Source organism: Mesoplodon densirostris, chromosome 11 (assembly GCF_025265405.1).
Source record: "Mesoplodon densirostris isolate mMesDen1 chromosome 11, mMesDen1 primary haplotype, whole genome shotgun sequence".
In the NCBI taxonomy this organism is placed as follows: Eukaryota; Metazoa; Chordata; class Mammalia; order Artiodactyla; family Ziphiidae; genus Mesoplodon; species Mesoplodon densirostris.
In genome coordinates this window covers 71,240,635-71,264,599 of record NC_082671.1, presented here as the reverse complement: position 1 = coordinate 71,264,599, position 23,965 = coordinate 71,240,635, and the positions used below count along the sequence as shown (strand labels likewise).

Below are 23,965 nucleotides of genomic sequence, written 5' to 3'. Positions count from 1 at the left end.
ATCACAGAAGTGTCAACTATTATAGACTAAATGTTTGTGTCCCCCCTAAATTCATATGTTGCAGCCCTAACTCCCAATGTGATGGTATTTGGAGGTAGGGTCTTTGGGAAGTAATTAGGTTTGGATGAGGTCATGAGGGGTCCCCACGATAGAATTGCTGTCCTTAGAAGAAGAGAAAGAGGGACCAGAGCACTGCTCTCCCCCTCTTCCCCTCTCTCTCTCCAACATGTGAGGACACTAATCAATGAGAAGCCAGGAAGAGAGTTCTCACCAGGAACCAAATCCACTGGCACCTTGATTTTGGACTTCTAGCCTCCAGAACTGTGAGAAATAAACCTCTGTTGTTTAAGCCAGACAGTCCTATTATAGCAGCTCAAGATAAGACAGCATCCCACACCATTGCTATATTTTGTCGGTTAAAAGCAAGTTGCAGTTTCCACCCACACTCAAGGGAGGGGATTGCACAGGGGGTGGACATCAGGAGGCAGAGGTTATGGGGACAACCCTAGAGTCTATCCACCAAGTCTCTTTCCCACCTCAGCAGCCAAGTGATCTTTTTAGAACTTATTTGGATCATGTCACCCCTCTCATCAAAACCTTCCAGTAGCTTCCCATCTCAACCAGAGTAAAACCTGTAGTCCTTCTGTTGATTTGCAAGGCCCTACCATAGATGTCCACCCCCTTCTCTGACCTCATCTCCTCCCCCTTTCCTGATCACTCCCTTGGCCCCAGCCATGCTGGTCTCCTCTGTTTCTTGAACACACCAAGCCCAGTCCTGCCTCAGGGTCTTTGCACTGGCCATTCCCTTTGCTTCAACTTTCTTTCCCTAGATATCTATGTGACTTACTTTTCCAACCTCCTTTGGGACTCTGCTCACCTTCCCAGACCACCCTTTAAAAACAAAAAAATCGTAACCCACCCCACACTCCCAATTCCCCTTATTACTCTTTTTTCCCACAGCACTTGTGTCACCATCTTATACCATACATATATACATTTGTTCTTTCCCCCAGGTAGGATGTGAAGCACACATGAGGAGGGAGACTGTGTTCACTGCCATGTCACCAGCACCTGGACCAGTGCCCACCTCACAGTAGGTGCTCAGTAAACATGTTGATGGAATGAGCTCTGGGACTGGAGAAGGAGGAGAGGGAGGAGGGAGAGTCTTCATCCCCTGAGATTGGCTCTTTGGCCCCTAAAGGCTCCAATAAGGGACCTAAAGCTGGTAGGAGAAGGATGGCATGGAAGCAAGAGGGGTCCAGACTGCCCTGGCCCTCTTCCACTGCAGACCCCATGGGCCCTCAGCCCCCTGCCACTAACCCAACACCCTCAGCAGTAACAGAGCACCTGATTGCCCCAACGCTTGGTTAGGGGCTGGGGTCCATCGCTGACAACCTTGGTCCCTGGCCCTACTCCTCTTGTCCAAACTGAACCCAGGAAGACTGGACAGCTGGGATCAGAGAATCCCCATTAGGTGGGGCCTGGAATCATCTTGAAGCCCCAAAGGAGGGTTTAGACAGCCTGTTTCCAGGAAACTCCAAATCCAGTCACATAGGTCCCAGTCTACCAAGTTACTTTCTTCTCCTGTAGCTTCCTGATTCCCACTGCCAGAGCTCAAAGACCTTCTCCCAGGGGCTGAAGCTGCTTCTCCAGCCCCTCCCCGCCATCACTCCCCAAAGGGTCTTATCCTGATCCAGGAAGGGCACCCAAGGTGGAGACCACCTTCCTTTGGCCTACTTTTTTTTTTTTTTTTAATTGGCATACAGTTGATTTACAATGTTGTGTCTTTTTCTTAAATTGAATTTTTATTTTATTTTGGGGTATAGTTGATTTACAAGGTGTTAGTTTCAGGTGTACAGCAAAGTGATTCAGTTATACATATACATATATCCATTTTTTTTCAGATTCTTTTCCCATATAGGTTATTACAGAATGTTGAGTAGAGTTCCCTGTGCTATACAGTAGGTCCTTGTTGATTATCTATTTTATACATAGTAGTGTGTATATGTTAATCTCAAACTCCTAAATTATCCCCTCGCCACCTTCCCCTTTTGGTAACCATAAATTTGTTTTCGAAGACTGTGAGTCTGTTTCTATTTTGTAAATAAGTTCATTTGTGTTGTATTTTAGATTCCATATATAAGTGATATATGATATTTGTCTTTGTCTGACTTACTTCACTTAGTATGATAAACTCCAGGTCATCCATGTTGCTGCAAATGGCATTATTTCATGCTTTTTTATGGCTGAGTAATATTCCATTGTATATATGTACCACATCTTCTTTATCTATTCTTCCATTGATGGACATTTAGGCTGCTTCTGTGTCTTGGCTATTGTAAATAGTGCTGCAGTGAACACTGAGTTGACCTGCTTCTGAGCATCACCTCTTCTGAAAGGCCCCAGGGCCTGTGGGACACCTCTTTGAACACTCATTTCAGGTGAAGACCAGCTATCTCCCCTCCCACCCCCTCCTCCTAGAGGGCTGGACCCACAGCAGGAAGGGATGGTGCACCGGCTAACCTAGGTTTCACTCTGTCTGGCTTCCTGGTACCCCTTCCAGGAAAGGTCCCAGAGTGCTCCATCTGACAGGCGGCAACAGGCAGCTTCCTTTACCAAAACTAAATAATAAAGCGGTGTCCCCAGCGTGTGGGTGGGTGTGGAGGTTCCCTTCCTCGGTGGATTCTAAGGAATCTGAAGGAGAAGGAAACATGGGGTAAGGATGGAACCAAGGGAGAAACGGGCTCACACAGCTACTCGGAAAAGGCCAGTTTTATTCCAGTGTTGGGAAAAGGAGCGCTCTACACATTAACTCTAAAAACTTGTTCATCTCCTTAGCCAATGAGGCATGGACCAGCTGCGGGCCACTCTGGGGTCACTCCACTGGCAGGAGTTGTGGGCGAGGGTAGGAGAGGCCACTGCTCACGCCTTCCCGCCCTTCCCCTGGGACACCCGGGTCTCCGGGGGGGCCCGGTGGAACCACTCGAACCAGGAGCCGTCATAGATGGCCACATCGGGCTTGCCGCAGAGGTAGGCGGCCAGGGCGATGTGGCAGGCAGTGACACCCTTTCGGCACGTGGCGATGATGGGCTTTGCGAGGTCCACCTTCTTGGCCTCGAACATGGCACGGAGCTCCTCTGGGCTCTTCTCGAAGCCATCCTCCATCAGGAAGTCCATGAAGGGCATGTTGACTGAGCCTTGGATGTGACCCGAGTCCAGTCCTGGGCAGGGGTAGAGGACCAAGGGAAGGACAGGGTTAGGAGCGACACAGTGGGTGGGGGTAAGTGGGGCCTGGAGGTCACAATCAACCGTGGCTATAAGGAGAGGGAGCTTTGCAAATAAAAATAACATCTTTGCCCTTCTCAGAGCTCAATTTATTCCAGCCCTACCTACATCCAGTGCTCATGACACCACCCCACGCCAAAATCTGCCTTGAAGCAGGAATGTCCTACCTGCTTGAGAGGACAGGGAGGAGTCTTGGCTCTACCTTCTACTAACCTTTACCTTGGGCAAATTGCTTCACTTCTCTGAACCTCAGTTTTCTCATCTGTAAAATGGGCTCAGTGGTACGTACCTATCTCATAGGGTTGTGGAGAACAGCAAATGGGACGATGACTGCAAATGCTATGGGCTATTGCTGAGAACACGGTGGTGAAGGGGAGACACAGCCCAGGCTCTCAGGGAGGTTACAGTCTAGCAAGGAAGATAGAGGTTAAACACATAACCACATAATTCACTAAATATAATGTCACTCCATTTTACAGATGAGTACACTGAGGCTTGGCAAAGTGAAAAGGCTAGCCTGAGGCCACACAGAGAGGTAAAGGCAGACCCAGGATTACACCGAGTCCCGTGGTTTTCCTGTCAAGCACACAGTGTGGAAAGAGCCTGTGACTTGGTTTTAGATGGAAGTTCAAAACCCAGCTCTGCCATTTACTGGCAAGGTGACCTCAAGCAAGTCACATAACCTCTCTGAGCCTCAGTGTCCCCGTGGGTAAAATAGGAATGAGTGTTTGCGTGTGTAAGGGCTGTTGTATAGCGTAAAGCACCGACTTACTACAGCTGGCCAAGCCACCCTCAGATGCTCCTGCTTCTCTACCATTTCCCCACCTACAATGCGGGACAGGTGAGAATGGGGGCAGCGTGTTCCCTTCAGGACCTTCCTAGCAGCCCTGAGAGGCTTTGACGGAAGCAGAATGGGGGCTAGGCTAGCTCCAGGGTCCATTCCAGAACCTTCTCTGCACCCAGTAAGGCCCCCTGCCAAATCTGGCTTCAGAATAGCCAGGATGTGGGGCAAATGGGGCTGGGCTACGGCCAGAGCTGGTGTCACGTGCAGGCCTAAGGCCTAGGTCACTCCTTGTCCTCAAGCGCCCTACACCCTGGCAGACTGGGCACTGGGAGTGGGACCCGAGGAAGGTCGGGGTGTCTCTTTGGGCTCCCCTTCCTCCAAAATTCCCCACTTAACCCAGACTGTGGGGCAGGGCAGGACCAGACTGGGCAGCGGTGGGAGGGAAAGGACCTGACCAGGGGTAATCAGGGCACCAGCGTGCAGCCAGGCATGCCCTGCATGCCTGAGCCTCAGTTCCCCACCTTTGAAATGGGGAGATAACTCCACCTTCCTCACAGGCTTGTTGGGAAGTCAGCCTCTGCAGATAAAAACCCCTAATGACCGTGGGCACCCAGGAGGTGAGCAATCATGCCAGCAAAGTCCCATTCTCCTCACCCCGAGGCCAAAGAGGATTCAAAATTTGCTGGCACGAATCAAGAGCTCCTTTGATTGACTAGATGTCCTGCCTCATAAAATTTTTTTTAAAAGGATTTCCTTTTTTTTTTTTTTTTAACTTTTCCCTTTTTTTGCCTGCGTTGGGTCTTCGTTGCTGCATGCGGGCTTTCTCTAGTTGCGGCAAGTGGGGCTACTCTTCGTTGCGGTGCGTGGGCTTCTCATTGCAGTGGCTTCCCTTTGTTGCGGAGTATGGGCTCTAGGCCTGCGGGCTTCAGCAGTTGTGGCACGCAGGCTCAGTAATTGTGGCTCGCGAGCTCTAGAGCACAGGCTCAGTAGTTGTGGCACACAGGCTTAGTTGCTCCGCAGCATGTGGGATCTTCCTGGACCAGGGCTCGAACCCATGTCCCCTGAATTGGCAGGCAGATTCTTAACTACTGCGCCACCAGGGACGTCCCCTGACTTATAAAATTATAGTGATTTCTTCCTGTTGTGATTTCACTTTTTGCCTGGAATCTTTGATCTAAGATCAGATGTGTACTGACCCTACCGATGAAGGGCAACTGGTCTGTTGGCTTCAAAGGTGTTCTTTTCCAAGAAATCCAACTTTAAAATATTTCAAGGAGTTCCCTGGTGGCCTAGTGATTAGGATTCCATGCTTTCACTGCTGGGGCCCAGGTCAGTCCTTGGTCGGGGAACTGAAATCCCGCCAAAAATAAAAAAAGTTTCAGTACCCAGGCCGTGGGCTGGATTTAAGTGCATTGAAGAGCACAAGTGTTTGTTGCGTCCTGAATGCTGTTTTGTTTCTTTCCACCCATCCCTGATGAAACAGCTTTATTATTTTCTTCTAATTAATAAAAGGCACCTCTCTGAGTAAAGAAGTTGGGGGCAGGGCGTTCTGCCGACTCCAGCCCCCACACTGGGCCAGCATCGGGAGGTGGGAGCCTTCCCTTTCTGCCTGGGAAGGCTCAGGGCCTGTCTGAGGAATTTAAATGAGCAGGAACTGGCCGCCTTCATGGGGGGAGGGCTGAGATGAACTTGGCCAGAGAACCTCGGAGAACAGGCAACAGCCAACGAGGGGAAAGGTGGTTGGCTCCCAGGGGCAAGGGATCCTGCTGCTGCTCCAAGTCCAGCTTCAGCTGCAGGCCTGTGGCTCTCTCTGGCCCCAGCAGGCGTGCCACCAAGCTCAAAACCTCTGGCACCAGACAATGGGCTATCTCAAGAACTTTATCTTCCTCAATCCTCACAGAGCTGGGGAGAGAGATGAGCCTCCTGGCACGAATGGGGGGTCCAGGCCCAGAGAGGTGAGGTAACTTGCCCCATGACACACAGCACAGGTGTGATGTGCAGTCAGGTGTGCCCAACCCCAAAGCCTATGTACTTTGACTACCCTGAGCCTTCCTGGAAAGAGTGGTTGAAGCAGGGGAATGGCTGAGATGACCTCTCCTGATGCCTGCTCAGAGGTCTGGGACTTGACTTGATGTTCCAGCTTTGGCCAAGCAGATGCTAGTCGAGTTGGTGAGTTAGCGTCCCTCAGGTCACTGATAGGTATGGGTTCTCAAGGCCAGGAAACCCTGTGTAGCTCTTTCTTGCTTTCGTCCTAAAGACACTGAGGAACCCAGTGCAGGCAGCCACAGTGGGCAGCCCCCAACCCTGGCGGCTGGGAGGCTGCTCAGCACTCCCCCTGACCCCCACCCCAGTCCCCAGCCCTGGGAGGAGACACAGGCAGGAGCCATACAACCCCATGATGCAATATGAAGCAACACCTCAAAGCTATGACCTTTCCCCGACCCCCCACAAGCCCATCCCCGTGTTTGCTTACACAGCAGCGGCCTTGGGAAATAACACCACTTTGATCCTGCGACTGGGGTCAAGTCTTGGCCTCTGTGTCTGGATAGAGAAGTTTCTGCTCCCTTTCCCCACCTGCAAAGTGGGACCACTTTGAACCCCCGCCTGCCTCTCCTGTCGGGCTGCTGTAGGTACCCGGGAGAGAATGTATACAAAGTGTCCTGCAAATAATAGTACGCATTAGGGGGTCAATATCCTCCCTCTTCACCCTCATGGACCCCCCACATGGGGTGGGCGGTGGGGAGGAAAAGAGAATAAGGTTTATAAAGACACTGAGCTGGCTCAACTCCCACCTCTGTTCTCTCCTTTCCCCAAGGCTCCTACAAGGTAAGTGGTGTTCCTTTCATTAGGAGGAGGGTTCAGAGGTGAAGGGAACTGCCCGAGGCCACACCAGGATGTAAGTAAACTCGTGTCTGTCTGACTCTCACCTTTTGTCCCTTACAAACAGGACTGAAGGCACTGGGGGCACAAAACTGAGGCCAGAGGGGAAGTTACTCGCCTGAAAGGGGGAGGAAGTGGCTGTCGGGTTTCTAAGGCCCTGTTTCCAGCTCCTCTTGGGGGTCTTTCCTTCCAGGGACACCCATCTGGACAGTTGAGCCCACGGGGTGTCTCTGTGATCCCACCACAAGCGGGGGGCTGTGAACTCAGCAGAGCCTCACGTGCCCTAATATTCCCCAAATGTCTTGTCCGGGAGGCTTTCCAGGCGCCCCGGCCTTTGCACAGTTCCTCACCCTTCTCAAAAGACCTTTCCAGCCACTGCTGCATTTAATAAATACACAGCCAGGTGGGTAGGCCTGGCATTACTCTTTTCATTTTATAAGGGAACCCAAAGAGGCCAAGCAATTAACTGATTGAGGTCCCAGCACAAAGGAGGAGCAGGGCTTAAACTGGGGTCCATGCTCCCTGGTCTCCAGATGGGAACTGGAGGAGGGGGGAAGCGGGCCACGGAGAGGGGGAGGGACTTTAGAATTCGGGGCTTCCAGGAGGTCTTACCTGCAGCCGCAGGCTTTTCCCCTGAGCCTCAGTTTCCTCACCTCTAAAATGGGAGTAAGGAGATGGGATCTGGCATCTCTAAACTCTCCCTTTACTTATTCTGTCTGCTTCAGAGCAAGCTGGGGAGCAGCTAGAGAAACAATTTCACCTCTCCTCCCTCCAGCGGCAGCTTAAGTCCCAAGGAGAGAAGGTGCCTTGAACCAAGGCCAGGAGGAGGCTGCAGGAGCTCCGTGCCAGGAGTCTCTGGAAGGTGCTAAACAAACTTGAATCTTCAACTCCAGAACTTCAGAGAGCAAGCTGGGCAGGAAGAACACGGGGCTCGGAGAAAGCCACGATGGGGAGGGCAGAGCCCTGCGCTTTCCACTAACTACCCAAGTGGCCTTGACCTACTCCTTCGTCTGTGCACCACAGCCTCTCTTCTGACTGATGAGGTGACCTTTCAGGCCCTCCAGCTCTAAGAGTGTTGGAAGCAGCTTTCACAGCGCTCTCTCCTCAGAGGCGCAGAAAGGAAGGGATTTTTCAACAAGTTAGTCCAAACATTGCACAGCAGTTGGATTCCACAGAGGCGCCCTGACTGAGGACAGAGCCGCGGCCCCCTCCAGCCATCCTGTGGGCTCAGCCAGCCTGGGCCCCGAGAGGCCCTGAGAGCAGTGAGGTCCTGGCCACCAGAGGTGTCCAGGCAGGGGCTGGAGGGCGCCCAGAAGGGGTGATGGCGAGACCTCTGTGGTGCTCTCTGTTAGGAGTTTCTAGCTAGAACGCAGCATTTCCTCTCCTGAGACTCCCCCCACCTCCAGCAGTGTAGAACCCTCCCCGCCGACACACACCCTTTGTCCAAACGAGAGAACTCATGAGCCATCTCCCTAAAGATGCCTAGCGGAGGGGCTCCCTGCTGGCCCTGGGAGGTGGGGAGTGGGCAGAATGCTGGTGCATCCCGGTTTAGAGCACTGGTTTGAAACTAGGCAGCACTGGGTTCAAATCCTAACTCTGCCACTTAACTGAGCAAGTAACTTAAGGAAGGTCAGGGGGTCGGGGAGAGCTGGAGGGAGGGATGGGGTGCTGGGGAGGAGCACTGTTCATGTCTCTAAGAATTTCTGAAGAACTAGAGAGGTCCTGAGGAAGCTTCTATTCAGCGACGCATGTGTGGCTCACGGACACTTTGGGGCATGTGGTGGAGCTAGCGCCTGGGCATGGACGTGGGTGGATATGTCATCAGTCACCTCTGCTGATGCCACTCCACACAGATGCTAGGTCGCGCCTTAGCATGTGGCTATGGGAACACATGTGTACGTCCTCATGCATCAGAGCTTGAAAAGCCTTTAGGTTGGGCTCTACCCTTTCATTTTACAGATGAAAAGACTGAGGCCTGCATGGGGGTACTGAGGGCAAAACCTGGAGAGGGTCTCAGACATCCTACTCCCCATCTCTCCATTGGGCATTGCTTCCCAGGGACCATCCCCACCACGGGGACACCTACCTACTGCATCTGGCTCCGGCTGCGTGCCCAGGTACCGCCCTTGGGCCCGTGAATCCACCAGCTGGAACCTCTTTGATTCGAGGTTCTCCAGCACCTGCTCGTAGGTCTTGAGCAGGGAGCGGTCCAGTGTGGCTTTGAAGACAGCTGGCTCTGGGTGTGAGGGCTCAGATGTCACCGGGTGGCCCTCCTTCAGCCAGTTCCGGAAGCCACCATTGAGCACGGATACGGTGCGGTGGCCAAACACACGGAACATCCACCAGACCCGCGGCGCATAGAAGCTGCCCAAGTTGTCGCCATCGTACACCACCACATGAGTGTCGTTGCTGATGCCCAGGCTGCCCACGTAGTCGGCGAAGCCCGCCTTGCTGGGCAGCATCATCTCGTAGGGCGACGCTCTGTCCCGGCACTCCTCTATGTCAAAGAAGGAGGCGCCGGGCACATGGCGCTCCAGGTATTCCTTGCGGGCCTCGCGGGTGCCCGGCGAGTACCAGGAGGCATCCAGCACTCGAAGGCCAGGGCCCAGCTTGCCAGCCCGGACGGACTCGGCCAGCCACTTGGTGGAGACCAGCGCCCGGTACAGCACCTGCTGAACCATGGTTTCAGCTCTCCGTATCACCTGGCGCGGGTGGGAACCAGGAAAGAGACTGGCATGAGGACTGTGGGTGCAGTGGGGTGGGGACTGGGAGGAGGAGCTTTTTGCCCACTGCACTCCCCCACGGGTGTCGTGTTTACAGCAATCAGGCAGTGGGGTTAGGTTTGCAGATTTCCCTAAGGAAAGCCTGCTTCCGCCGCTCCCTGCGCCCCCCTCCCGCACAGAAGGGGGTGGGGCAAGCGGGCTCCAGATGGAGGAGCTGGCGGGGAGGGTGTCTGGCCCCAGAAGCTACAATACTCGCCCTCAGGATCCTGCCAGAAAGTGAGGCGAAAAGATGTCCAAGATGGGGGAAGAAGGCATCTTGGGCTTAGAGCCCCCTTTCCTGGTAGGGTAGGGGAGTGGGTGCATGGGGAAGGGTTCGCACACGTCCTCGCCCCCGCCTCTCGTCTAGCAAACCTTCCTGCGGCCTCTCAGCAACCTGGGCTCGCCCGCCTCCTGAATGCCTGAATCGGGCCCGGTCCAGTGCCCTCTGCCCTAGTTGGGTCCAGGGTTCCCGGGGCACCCCGCCCCGCTCTCGCCACCGGGACCCTCCCCTGGGTGGCAGGTGGTCCGGTCGGCAGCCCAATCCCGAGCGGCCCGGGCGCCTGCGTCCGCCCCACGCCGCCGCACTCACTCGCCCTCGCCGCCGCCCCGGCGCTCGCCCCTGCCGGCTGGAGAAGTTGGCAGGTTCAAACCCTGAGCCCGCAACTCCCCGGCCGGCCCACACCATCGCGCCGCCGCCCGGGGGTGACCGCGCGCCGCCCGCTCTGCCCCTCGCCCCCGACGCCGCGCCGCGCCCGCCCCCGACCACCCCCCGGGCTCGTGGCGCCTCTCGGACCCCCGAGGTTGCGCCGGGGGCGCCGGGCGGCGCGGGGGCGGCGCGGAGCGGGGCTGGGCGGCGCGGGCACCCCCCCGCCCCAAGGCCTGGCCAGTGGAAGGCGCCGGCAGCTGAGGTCCCGAGCGGCCTCGGGGTGGGCTGTGCCGGAGTCTCCTCCCTTTGGCCGGCCGCAGGTTGGTGGCGGGAGCGGGGGACAGCTGAGAGCGCGGGGAGGGGGCGCTCTGCGCGGGGCCATGGCCGAACCCGGAAGCCGGGAGCCCGAGACTGGGGTAACTGCTGCGGCGCTGCGCTTGCCTTTCTTTAGGGGGAGGTCGATCGTCGGGGTGCGCGGCGCCGGGCTCCCCCGCGGGGCCTGAGCGGAGCAGGGGGCCGCAGTCTCGGAGGGAAGGCACACCCCTGGCTTCACCCTAAGGATGACTGTCCACGGCAGCTGGGGGCAGCCCGCAGGGTGGGGTCGGGGTGAGTGACAGGGGGAGGGGGACCTGGGGGGGGGCGGGATCACCTGGTACCCGCGGAGAGGGTAGGAGGGAGGAGGACTAATAAAGCCTGACGGAGAAGCCAGGGAGGCCAGCTGACCCAGAGGCTCCAGGAGGACAAACTGGCAAAGAACTTGCTAGAGTGAAATGGAACTAACATTTGTCCAGGCCTGCTTGGCGAGGCACTTTACTGGGTCCTCCCACGGGTGTCACTTACTTCCCACAACAACCCTGCGGAGTAGGCCAGAAACTTATTTAAAGACCGGAGAGAGAGGCCCAGCGAGTTGCCTAGCGGCCTGCGGTGGCAGTGAGGCCAGGCTGTTTGTTAAGCCCGATGGGAAACCCACCTGGCAGGGGCTGCTTTTGTTTACCTTGCTCATCCCTGAAGCCACATACTTTTAAAAAACTGCCTTTGTCCTTAATTTAACCTATTTCATTGTAAATGTATATAATTTAATTTTTAACGGTGGCTGTGTTTAACAACCAGTTGGCCTAATTCCTGAAAATCTAACAACTGGTTCTTGCGAGCTGGCTGGGACACCACGGCCCCTTCTCAGCTTTTACATATGCTGTTATACATGCCTGGAATGCTCTTCTCATCCCCCTTTAAAAAATTGTTTTTATTCTGAAACAATTATATTCTCACCGAAAGTTGCAAAAATTCATACTTTGATAAGCATTTACCCAGGGAATCCTCTGAGGTTTGTGCTTTGCAGTCAAGGGAGAGAGGGTGCCAGGAAGGACAAGACTGGGGAAGGCCTTGCAGAATGCCCAGTCTGACTGGAGCCCTCTTATTCCAGGGCCCACCCCAGATGGCAGCCTGGGACTCACCCTTCCCCTAGCACAGTTGTGTACACTGTGGAGACGGGCCTGGGGCTGTCCTGCTTGTCTTGGGGTCCTCGACTCCCAGAGCAGGTCCTGGGGACCTGGTCCACACCTTGCAATGACACACACAGCCTGCTCTTCCGGAACCTCCTCTACCTCCCACGGTCCCTTCTGAGAACTGTCAATCCAGCATAGGGGGCAGTGTGTGTGTGTGTGGTGGGGGGGGGGCAGGATGACCTCAGACCTCTGAAGTCCCACTCAATCCTGAAATTCTAAGATTCTAGACTTGCTGCTGATGGTTCAAAGGCCACCTATGAAGTAAATTTGAAGAAATAATGGGATTTTTTTTTTTTTTTTTTTTTTTTGCGGAACGCGGGCCTCTCACTCTTGTGGCCTCTCCCATTGCGGAGCACGGGCTCCGGACGCGCAGGCTCAGCGGCCATGGCTCACGGGCCTAGCCACTCTGCGGCATGTGGGATCCTCCCGGACCGGGGCACGAACCCGTGTCCCCTGCATTGGCAGGCGGACTCTCAACCACTGCGCCACCAGGGAAGCCCGAAGCTGTTTTTAATGATGATTAAAACCAGCCATATGCAGGGCATTATGGTGGCGCCTCAATGTTCATTATTTAACCTTCACTGTAAGAGGTGAAGGTTGGAAGCTCCACCATAAGAAATGGAAATGGCGCAAGGACCCTCACATGCCCGCTTTCATACTCCTAGTTAAGCAGGGGAGTGGATTTGCACTGATTTGGAGGGGCTCTGGCTCCAAAATCAGGGTTCTTTCCACTCTAAATGGATCCTTGGGGAAAACACCAAGGAGCCTCAAGAATGGGGAGGGGGCAGGGGCCGCTGTGGTTCACAATGGGGTCTTCAAATAGGGGCCCGCTGTATCCCCCCAAATTATCTAGCTGCGGCGGAATCCACAGGCACTGCACTGGGATCACCCCTTAGCCAAAGCCTCTTTGGCAGCCTCACCCTGAAGGTCAAACTGTGGTTTCCAGTTTGAGCGCATCAAATCAGTTTGGACTTCCCCTCCTCCCACCTTCCCCAGCCTTCCCACCCCAGGCTGAGCTAGCAGGCCCCCCCACCCCCCCTCCCTCCGTGCTCCCACTGAATTCCAGAAATTCTGCAATTACGTTGTCTCTCGAGCAGGCCTGTGGCTGCCTTAACTCCCAGGGCCGGACAAAGTCAAGAGTTTCTTAGTGTCCAGCATAGGGCCTGGCCACGTGGAAAACATGGTTCCTAAAAGCCAGGCTGCAGCGAGACTGCAGGAGGGCACTGGGCACCAGGTAATCCACCGTGGACTCCTTAGGCCCTGGTTGTCATTGACCCGGGGCTGGGGAAGAAGTCTAGCCTGAGAAGTTGCAACCTGGCTGCAAATCCTGAGGCTGCCCCTGACCAGCTCTGTGACCGAGGGCGAGGCATTTATATCTCTAGCCACCAGTGGTCTTATTCAGAAACAGACAACCCCACATAGTCACTACTGAAGGTTGTGGCCCTCATTAGTATATGGCCCGCAAGGGCACTCCACAACACGCTCCGTTCCCTACCCACCCCCTTCCCCTTGGCGCCAGGGCTGCCTGGTATGAATGCAAGGTTGCGCACTGCACGGGGCGGGGGTGCACGGCTGGGGGGTGAGTGGAGCTGACCTGCAGCTCACACTCCACTCACCCAGCCCCATGCCCTGGTGAGGCTCTGCCTCTGCCTGGCTGAAGTGGCACCTTTCTCTACCCTGCCCAAAGGCACCTAATGGACAGGGTGGATGGTGGGGGTGGGGGGAGGTGCTTGCCTAGGCGCTCTGCACGTTTGGAGCATCTTTGGAGCATCTCTGCCCTGGAAGGCCGTGAGTTGACTTGTCATGGTGCGCTGGTGAACTGCTGTACTCTGAGCTACTGGCCCGCAAGGGAAAGGATGGGGGGAGGGAGTGAGGCCCTAAGTCACTATTTCCAGAAAGGAAACTCCAGGGGCAAAATCTGACCTTGCTGGACTGCCTAGTTTGAGGCCTGGCACCACCACTACTTCTTAGCTGTTGACCTTGATCAAGTTAGTGCACTTCTGTGAACTTCAGTGTCCCCTCTGTGAAACTGAGGAGAAAAGCAACCTTCTTGAGGCTACTCATGCAGCAAATAATTGAGAGCCTACCCTGTGTCCTGCAGTGGTGTAAGGTGTGAGAATTAAAGGGCACATAGGGAGGACTCAGTAAATTCCAGCTGCTATTCCTTTGAGGCTGCTTATATAAATGATTGATGAATGAGTGAATTCCACCAGGGACCTTGGTTGATTGCAAGCAAAGCTGAGCTACATCTTAGGGAGGGACTTTGTCCCTACTTGCCTTAAAGTACCAGCAGGGCCTTCCCCTGCTTGGGCCCTCTCCCTATCCACCCCGCAGCAAGCACCAGTAAGGGCCCCCGCCTGGCCCCCTCCAAGGGGTCACGGTCATTCGGTCACTGCTCTGTGTATATATATATCCAAGGCTTGGCAGGAAAACAGAGGGGAGGTCCCGGTGACCCACGTCTGCTTCTGGGTTCACCACCGCTGTTTTTCCACGTTCCCTGGACTCTGACCTCCCTGGGCTCCACCGCCCCTTCCGGCCCTGGCCCCAGCCCCGCCCCAGTCCCAGTGGCACAGGCGTTTCCCACCCCTGGCCAGCCTCTTCCTCGAGTCCCTTCTGACATCCTCCTTGTCGCCCAGGCCTGCAGCCCCAGTGTCGCCGCCGCCATGGCCTCGCAGCAGCTCTTCCGCGCGCTCGTGTCGGCGCAGTGGGTGGCCGAAGCGCTCCGGGCCCCGCGGGCCGGGCAGCCCCTGCAGCTGCTCGACGCCTCCTGGTACCTGCCCAAGCTGGGCCGCGATGCGCACCGCGAGTTCGAGGAGCGCCACATCCCGGGCTCCGCCTTCTTTGACATCGACCAGTGCAGCGACCGCACGTCGCCCTACGACCACATGCTGCCCAGGGCTGCGCAGTTCGCTGAGTACGCAGGCCGCCTGGGCGTGAGCGCCTCTACCCACGTCGTGGTCTACGACGCCAGCGATCAGGGCCTCTATGCGGCGCCCCGCGTCTGGTGGATGTTCCGCGCCTTCGGCCACCGCACCGTGTCGCTTCTCGACGGCGGCCTCCGCAACTGGTTGCGACAGGGCCTCCCGCTGAGTGCGGGCAAGAGCCGTCCGGAGCCCAAAGAGTTCCACGCGGTGCTGGACCCTGGCTACGTCAAGACATATGAGGACATCAAGGAGAACCTCGAATCCCGGCGCTTCCAGGTGGTGGATGCCCGCGCCGCTGGCCGCTTCCGGGGCACCGAGCCCGAGCCCCGAGAAGGTAACCCCGATGTGCGAGGGGCCCGGGAGGTCCCTGGGGTGCGGGGTCAGGCGCACCCTGAGCACTGCCCTCGCCTTGCCCTTGCCTTTAAAGGCCACCGCGTGGGGTGGGGGCCGAGAATTGGTTTCTAGTCGCCTCACTGGCGTTATTCTAAAGTAGGGGCAATAATACTTGTCCCACCTCCACCCCAAACTAGTTGGGAACCCAGGGGGCCCAGTATAAGTGTGAGAACCCAAACAGCCCCACCCCAGTACTATGGATGTAGGGGTCACTGCCAAATAGGAGGGGTGGGCAGGCCCAGTTGGGGAAGAGCCCCAAAGAGAGGGGGCTTGATCAGGTCTAGGACCATCTCTGAGGAGGATGAAGCCGGGGAAGAGGAGTCTGGGGTGGAGAGTGAAAGGCCCTCAGAGGGACCAAAGTCTTGCAGAGGGCAGGATAGAGGGGCACTAAGTAGAGAGAGAGGTAGCTGCCCCAGGTTGCCGTGGAAACTGAATAGAGTGTGGCTGTCCACCTGGGTTGGGGCAGGGCCTTCTGCCCATGGGCTGGGTTCCCCAGGCAAGGAGCAGAGGTGGGGAGAGGTCCCCACAACGCAGGTGGGTCAGTGGCCACTTTGGTGTGAGCTTTTTACTGATGGGTACCACAAGATGGGTACTGTTATCATACCGAAGGGGAAATGGAACCTTAGAATGGCTACCTTGCCCCAGATCTCACGAAGCAGCCAGGCATTGAACTCTAGTACCTCTAACTGCAGTAAACAGCCAGTAATCCCCCAGCCATTTGTCTCGTGTCTGCTTCGAGGAGGGTGCAAGGATCTTGCCATTTCCTCTGGGAAGCTCTCCCTGAAGGGCATCCCCCATTCCCCCGCATCAGGGTTGGATGGAGCTTCTGTTTTGTTTCTAGAGTAGCTTGGGTTCACCCTGTCCTAGCACCGTTTGGGGTGACCTGAGGGCAAGGACCATCCATGCTCCCAGCGCATCCTGAAGACTAACCCAGTAGCTGGACGGAGTCCATACCCCAGAGAGGTCTGGTGAATTCACAAGGCCCCTGCTACACGGAACCCTGCAGAGCTGTTGACATAAGGTCAAACTGCAGGAAGCTGCTGATGGCCAACCATTTCTTATTTTTTAACATCTTTATTGGAGTATAATTGCTTTACAATGATGTGTTAGTTTCTGCTTTATAACAAAGTGAATCAGCTATACATATACATATATCCCCATATCTCTTCCCCCTTGCATCTCCCTCCCTCCCACCCTCCCTATCCCACCCCTCTAGGTGGTCACAAAGCACCGAGCTGATCTCCCTGTGCTATGCTAGCCAACCATTTTTGAACCTACATCGGTGGCAGTTTAAGATGGTTCAGCCTAATAGAGATGCCGCCTTGAACCTGTGGGGCACTTCAGCTCAGCCCCCTGGGTGGGGGTGGGGCTGGGGGGGCGTGGAGCAACATAGGACAGCGAGCCAGAGCCAGACCTGGCTTCAGAGCCCTGCCCCAGGTTGCACCGGCTGTGTGACATCTGGCAGGTCACTTGATCTCTGAACTTCAGCTTCTGCATGTCAAAGTCAGGGCAGAACACAGAGCTTAAAGGATGCGGTGAGGGTCAAATGAGAGCAAGTGTGTAAAGCACTTAGCCCCGTTTTTGCACACACAGGATGCACTCAAGAAACGGGAAGTGATAAAATTAACATGTGCTTCCCTGGCTGTGGCTCTTTACAGGGGTGCTTAATGCTTACCTCAAGCGTGCTTGCTCATTCGTAAACTGGGAGGTAACAGTAAGCACCCAGCAGGCCTGTTGTCGAGGTGGCCGAGCTGATTTGTGTACAGGCTCCATCACAATCCGTGGAGAATATCACCGTCCCCATCGTCCCCACTCCACAGCCTCAGACCTGGCCAAGCGCGCCTCTAATTTGCCACATCGGTCCGGCAGGGAGGGGAAGCGTGCCTTGCTTGGTGGGGTTCGAGGTATGGGGACAGCCCTCCTCTGGCAGTAGCCACCCTGGGTTCAGAGCTGAGGCCTGGGTTCACATTCCAGGCAGCAGTTTGCTAGATGCATGACTTTGGACAGTTGCGAACTTCAGCATCTCTGCCTGTAGAACAGGGATTCCTGTAAACAGTGTCCGGGCTGTGAGGACTGCGTGAGACGATGCATATAGGGGGTTTAGCGCCGGGGCTGCATGGAAGCCTCTCGGTACTGCAGGGGCCATTCTTACTGCCCTTGTATTTGTTCCCTGCATCTTGCTATCCCGCTGCAGGCATCGAACCCGGCCACATCCCTGGTACTATCAACATCCCCTTCACGGAATTCATGACCAAGGAGGGCTTGGAGAAGAGCCCCGAGGAGATCCGCCTCCTCTTCCAGGACAAGAAGGTGGACCTGTCCCAGCCCCTGGTGGCCACGTGCGGCTCCGGCGTCACAGCCTGTCATGTGGCACTGGGGGCCTACCTCTGTGGCAAGCCCGACGTGCCCCTCTATGACGGCTCCTGGGTGGAGTGGTACATGCGCGCCCAGCCCGAGGATGTCATCTCCGAGGGCCGGGGGAAGACCCACTGAGGCTTGGCAGGACACAGGAAGCTCGGGTGACACCCAGCCACCAGCAGTGCCCAGCCTGGTGGTTCTGACTCTGCTTTGACCAGTATAGGGTTTCTTCCTCCAACCCAGGTGGCGCATAGGGTGACATCCCAGAGGCCAGCAATTCCGCTGCCTCGCGGGCTCTCAGTGGAGGCAGCAGAGAAGGTGGTGGTGGGAACAGGGGGAGGGGAGCTGCCCACGTGGTGCTGAGCTGGAGCCCCACCTCCCCTCTGTTGAGGAAATAAAACAGTCAAGTGCTAAATCCTTCTAACTGAGGCTGCCTCAGCTTTCCTCGGCTCTTTGGCCAGTGGTTCCAACATGCCCAGCGAGGGAGCCTCGTGGAGCCGGAGGGTCTTGAGGACGCTGTCCCTGCCTTCTGAGCGGTGCTGGGGTCCCAGAGCCCTTCCAGTCCTGTGACTGAATGTCTCCCAGCGAACTGTCTTCTACTTCTACTTCTACTATGGCTGGGCTCTCCCTTCTGGCTTCTGGGCTATTTAAAGTGAATCTGCTGTGCTCTGTCTGGAATCACACCCAAACACCCGCTGCAGGTAAGCCGTACATCTCATTTCAAGGCAGAGGTGGTTCCAGAACTTAATGGGAAGCTATCCCACGCTGTGGAGTACTGTGTCAGCCCAGCCAGGATGTTCTGGAGAAGGGCAGAATTTAGCCAAATCGGAGGAGAATCTAGCTCTTGACTCTGAGAGTCACACTTGGAGGCTAAGCTCTGGGAGCTCCCCGGGGTCGGGCAGTCTGGGGGTTTGATCCTTTATGCTCAAGGGGAACCCTTCCCCCAAGGCTTCCCCAGTAGGGGCTCTGTTCTCCTCCCTCTGCGTTTGTCTTTGTGTAGAGGTAGACATGGGTGTCTGAGAAGGCCCCAGGCTCCCCCTGTCAGAACCTGGGTTCTGGGTTACCCCTCCCCATCTTCCAGCTCCTGGGGCACCTCTTGGTAGCAAAGGGCCAGGTGTCAGCCAGTACTGGGGGGAACCCTAGAAGGAAAAAAAACCAGAGGGGGCAGTGACTTACCCAAGGTCACGTGATGGGTTCACAACAGAGCTGGAACCAGACCCCGATTTCTCAGAATTTACTCTTTCTCACCTACAGTCCCCAACACATTTCCTCTGAGGCTGAGTTGTGTCTCCCAAGACCACAGGATCTGTGGGGGACCAACAGGACAGAATCCTGGTTTTCTGAATAAGAGGTCTAAAGTAGGCCCCACCTCTCTGAGCCTCAGCTTTCTTATCTATAAAATAGGAATAATACGTACTTCAGAAGAAGGGATTTCAGACGAGGACTTGGCCAAGAGCCCCGTGCTGAGTCCCATCTTTCCAGCTCAGGGTTTCTCAACCTCAGGACGACTGACATTTGGACTGGATCATTCTTTGTTGTTGTAGGTACTGTCCTGTGCATTGGAGGATGTTTAGCAGCATTTCTGGCCTCTACCCACTAGATGCCAGCAGCACCAACCAGTTGTGAGAACCAAAAATGTCTCCAGATATGACCAGATATCCCCCGAGAGGCAAAAATCACCCCCCAGTTAAGCACCAATGCTGTAGGAGCAGTGGCCACACTTGACCACAGCAGTCAGGACCAGTGTAGACAGGGATCCCCATGTGGCGGGGACCCCTGTCTGCCCATCATAAACCCCTTCCCCTGGGGGCTGGATTTAACAGTTTAGAAACTTCCTTCCTTTCGCACTGGTTTCAGACAGACCTCATTTTCTCTGCTGGAAATGTCTCTGCCTCTTCAAGGAGCTTGGTTTGTCAGCAAACACATGTGAGGCTCTGATCTGGCTTCTGGCTCTGTTGCCCCATGCAAGGCTGCCTGACTTTGGACACATGGCTGAGCCTCTTTGAGCCTCAGTTTCTTCATCTTTAAAATGGGAGTAATCGTACCTTCCTTGAGCAATATGGGGGTTCAGTGAGAGAATCCATAGAAACTGTTTAGCTTGGTGGCAGGCACAGAGTCAATATCAAGTGTTCATGTTATTTTTTAAAGGGCTTTTACTTATTCAGCATGTTCAGTGCCTCCTGTACCTCCAGCATTGTGGTGGGGGGCGGGCGGAGGGCGGGGCGGGGAAAGTGAGTATGAGAATTGTGTCCCTGCCCTGGAAGAGCCTCCCAGCCAGGAAGGAGAAACTGGCCCGTGGTATATTTTTAGAGAGAAATAGCGAAATGATCTATTTTACAACAGACTCAGAGATGTTGAGTGAGTTGCCTAAGGGCACACAGCTATTTTGAGAGAGGAGCCTAACTGGAGGTAGAATTCTCAGGGTAGGAGCCTCTCCAGTGGGTTAGGAAAACCTGAGTTGGTTTTCCCAATTTCAGGATCAAAGGGAGAAGGGAGTGGAACTCAGGGTTTGGAAACACATGGCAAGCTTGTGGAAGGTGGCCAAGTGTCTCCCAGGCTCCACAAGGAGACACCTTGAGCTGAGTCATGAGATTTAAGCAAGGAGATTTGGTTAGGCTCCCACCCCCCTCCCCAGACCCACCATCCTTACCCCGCTAGCAAGGCACCCCGGCTGATTTGAGCTGGGGCTTTTTCCTCCTGGGAAGGTTCTCCGTGGATCTGGACAGGTTCAGAAGCAGGAGAAGGGAGATGGAGACGTGCCTTTCTAGGTTTCTCAGAGCTGTGGTTGGTTTAACTTTGCAGGAGTTGGCTAGGAAAGGCCCAGGGCCGCCCTGAGCCCTGCCCTGCCTCCTGCATGTCTGAACTCCCAGAATAATTCACTAACCACTCCCTGCAGAGTCCAGGACACTGCCAGCGCCTGTCCCACCCGCCCCATGTGTTCCAGGCAGGAACTTGCAACATTGGACAATGGGGATGATGAAATCTTTGTCTACTTGGCAAATATTTGCTGAGCACCCCCTCTGTGTCAGAAACAGTTGGAAGATTGCCAACCTTGTCTCACCAGCTGCACTGGATTGTGTCCACTCCCTGGCTCGTTGCCTCCAGGGATCATGGCCCGAAGAAGCCCCCACCCTACACAGTGGGCTGAACAACAAAGCTATGCGCTTATTTGGTCCTGGCACTGAAGAAGCCCCCACCCTACACAGTGGGCTGAACAACAAAGCTATGCGCTTATTTGGTCCTGGCACTGCTCGAGGCCCCAGAAGTTCTGCCTTCCAGACCCTTCCGGGCGGGGCCTCAGTCATCTCATCTGGAAAAGGGAGCAAACTGCCCTGTCACACACAGGGTGGGTGTGATGTCAGATAAGGGAAAGCTCTAAGGCGTTTTCTATTGTAGGTCATTCCTACTGGAAATAACCCCAACTAGTCATTATATAAGCAGCATGGAGCTTTATTATCCTTAACACATGGAGAATGAGTCATTCGGGAGAAGATGAAATTTTCAGGTTAACTGAAGCTTTATAATTTTAAGTACCCCCAAATTTAACAGAGGGTGGGACACAGTGTACTGAGGTTACATGAACTCTCTGTAGCTCTGTTTCATCACTTTGTTGTGGCGGCAGTTTGCCCCTAAGCTAAATGGCCCCCACTGCTGTGACTTTCCAGTCCTCGAATCCTTGCAACTCCAAATCATCCCTGCCAACTGTCCTTCCCAGTTACTATCTGTGTTCTGCAGAGTCTCCACCTGCTTCTAGGTGGGCCCACTCCCTCTGGATAATGCCCCCTATTCTAGGCCTTAAACCACTATGTTGAACCAGGGTTTCCAGCAGCCTGCTGGGCTCAGATCCCGGTGTCCGCTGCCTGCTGGGCCCCTCACCCTGGTCCTCTGTTCATGTCCCCTGTCTCAGTGTGCATGGCCACCACACAGGGGTCACCTGTGCCCAGACCCGGCAGCCAGTTCTCCAGATTTGGCCTCCCTTCCCCACAGCCAATCAACACCCAGGCCTGTGATTTCCGCCTCTATTCCCACTGCCTTGGTCTGAGTCACCGCCACCCACCCCCCCCCCGGCCCCGTGCCCAAGACACATAGATGCAACCTGTCCAATTGTTAATTCCAGCACACACCCTCAGGGACAGGCCCTGTACCAGGATCTGGGGCATGGAAGATAAAGACAGACTCTGAGAGGGGGAAATTGTCCTAGTGGAGAGGGGCGACAGACAGACCATGGCAGGTGTGGCGAGGGGTTTCAGAGATGAAACGGAACAGGAGAGGGTGGAGCCATTGCTTCTGGGTCTGAGAAGCAGCTCTGTACAGGCCAGTAGCCCCTTTCTGAATCCCCTGGACCATTCCCCCTCGCTCCATGTAGAGAAGCAGCAGGGGATAAGGTTTAACGCACAGCCTCTGGAAGCATCTGGGCCTCCACCTCCCTGACTGTGAGTGTGCTTTGATTTCCTCATCTGTAATGGAATAATCCAGTACCCACCTTACAGGATCAGGTTCATACAAGCACTGAGAACAGAGCCTGAACAGTAAGCCCTACATACATGCATTATTCATTACTAAGATTCTGTCCTACTCAGGTCGCTCCTGCCTCCCTGTGCTGGCCTGGACACCTTGAGAGTAACATATTTTATTCATGGTTCTCTTCCTGGCCCAGCACAGTGACAGGTCACAGCTTCACAGATGTTTGACATATACATATTCATTTATTTATTTTTTGGCCTCGCCGCGTGGCATGTGGGATCTTAGTTTCCTGTGCCCCCTGCAGTGGAAGCACAGAGTCTTAACCACTGGACCTGCAGGGAAATCCCAGTTTGACATATACATAAATATCCTGGCCAGGCTAAGAAAGACCCTAATAATCCCTCTTTACCTAGCACTTTCCATGTCCAGGGAGGGTGCTAAGTGTTTTGTACTCACTTAATCCAACAACCCTGAGAAATGGGTATTATTATATCCCCTATTTTACAGGTAAGGAAGATGGTGGCTTAGAGAGGTCAGGTGACTCGCCTGAGGTCCCAGGAAGGGTAGGGCTGGGATTGGAATTCTGGATGGAGTGATTTCATCATTGTGAGACAGAACTGGGGAGGGGGTCCTAGATGCGGGAGTGGGGGTTCTGTCTGGGTGGGGGGGTTTCAGAAGCCCCGTACAAGCGCACTCACACATGCACACATGCTCACACCTCTGCTCACAGGCGAGGAATAATGGAACCAGAGCTTAACTGGCTTGCCAGGCTACATGTGCACTCTGATACGTTTCTCCAGGACTCTATAAAAGATGTACTTCCCTGGCGGTCCAGTGGTTAAGACTCTGCGCTCCCAATGCAGGGGGACCAGGTTCGATCCCTGGTCAGGGGACTAGATCCTGCATGCCACAACTAAGAGCCCTCATGCCGCAACTAAAGATCCCGCAGACCACAATGAAGATCTTGCGTGCTGTAACTAAGACCCGGCGCAGCCAAATAAAAAAATATTTTTTAAAAGATGTACTTCCTCTCTTTAAAAAACATAGTAGCAGTTGACAGAGAAGAATGCAAGGATGCAGGCGATCACTGAGTGCTAAAAAACATGTACAATAATTAGGTGCAAGCATGTGATAAACTGCAGAATTTTGTGGCCCAGAATGAGGTGGGAGGGGCTTCCAGAAGTTCCTAGGTGAGCTGGGTTCCAGGGAGGCTTCTGGGAGCCAGTGCAATGGTGCAGCCCCCTAGGGAGGCTGGTTCCTGTCCACTCTTTCTTCTCACCTTCTTCCCCTGTCAGCCTCCACTCCCTCTCACTCCTGCCTCTTGCAGCTTTTCCCCATTTCTGAACCATGAAAGGCTTGAAAAATCACACAGATACTAAATGAAACTGCATATGCCTTTACCTTGTGAAACAACCATCCCACTTCCAGGAATTTTCCCTGAAGATACACCTCCAACAACAGGAAAACACTTACGCATAATTGGGTTACTTGTTACAGCAGTACAGTATTTGTCATTGTAAAATATTGGAAACAACCTAAATATATGTGTATAGGAGAAAGGTTGAATAAACTCTGGTACATCCACACAATGGAGAGCTGTACAGGTGTGAGAAGAGTGAGGAAGATCTCTACAAAATGATATGGCCTGATTTCTAGGCTGTATTGTTAAGTGCAAAACAGCAATGGAAAAGATGCTACTTTTTGTGTAAGAAAGAAGGGGCAATAAGAAAATATGCATGTATCTGTAATTCCTGCAAAAAGAATACAGGAAGAATAAACCAGAAACTTTATTTAATGAGACTGACTACCTATGGGGATGGGTGGGAACAGTGTGGCACAGATGGGGGGAACACTTTCTACTTTTCTGTATATGATTTCTTGCATTGTCTTCCTTTTTTTTTTTTTTTTTGCGGTACGCGGGCCTCTCACTGTTGTGGCCTCTCCCGTTGCGGAGCACAGGCTCC

General features: G+C 54.5%; 2 protein-coding genes across 3 annotated transcripts; one reads left to right on the top strand and one right to left on the bottom strand.

Moving 5' to 3' along the window:
• Window positions 1–2,756: 2,756 nt before the first annotated feature.
• On the bottom strand, window positions 2,757–10,434 carry TST (thiosulfate sulfurtransferase). Its single transcript, XM_060112053.1, has 3 exons — window positions 10,301–10,434; window positions 9,036–9,651; window positions 2,757–3,221 (listed from the first exon to the last, which is right to left on the bottom strand). The coding sequence occupies exons 1-3, from the start codon at window positions 10,394–10,396 to the stop codon at window positions 2,923–2,925; spliced, it is 1,011 nt and encodes a 336-aa protein (XP_059968036.1). The 5' UTR covers window positions 10,397–10,434; the 3' UTR covers window positions 2,757–2,922.
• Window positions 10,435–10,581: 147 nt separating this feature from the next.
• MPST (mercaptopyruvate sulfurtransferase) lies at window positions 10,582–17,961 on the top strand. 2 transcript variants are annotated; one of them, XM_060112055.1, is made up of 3 exons: window positions 10,582–10,677; window positions 14,499–15,120; window positions 17,374–17,961. In XM_060112055.1, the coding sequence occupies exons 2-3, from the start codon at window positions 14,526–14,528 to the stop codon at window positions 17,670–17,672; spliced, it is 894 nt and encodes a 297-aa protein (XP_059968038.1). In that variant the 5' UTR covers window positions 10,582–10,677; window positions 14,499–14,525; the 3' UTR covers window positions 17,673–17,961. The 2 variants fall into 2 exon arrangements, with proteins under 2 accessions (XP_059968038.1, XP_059968037.1); XM_060112054.1 differs by lacking the exon at window positions 10,582–10,677 and adding an exon at window positions 10,687–10,773.
• Window positions 17,962–23,965: the final 6,004 nt, after the last annotated feature.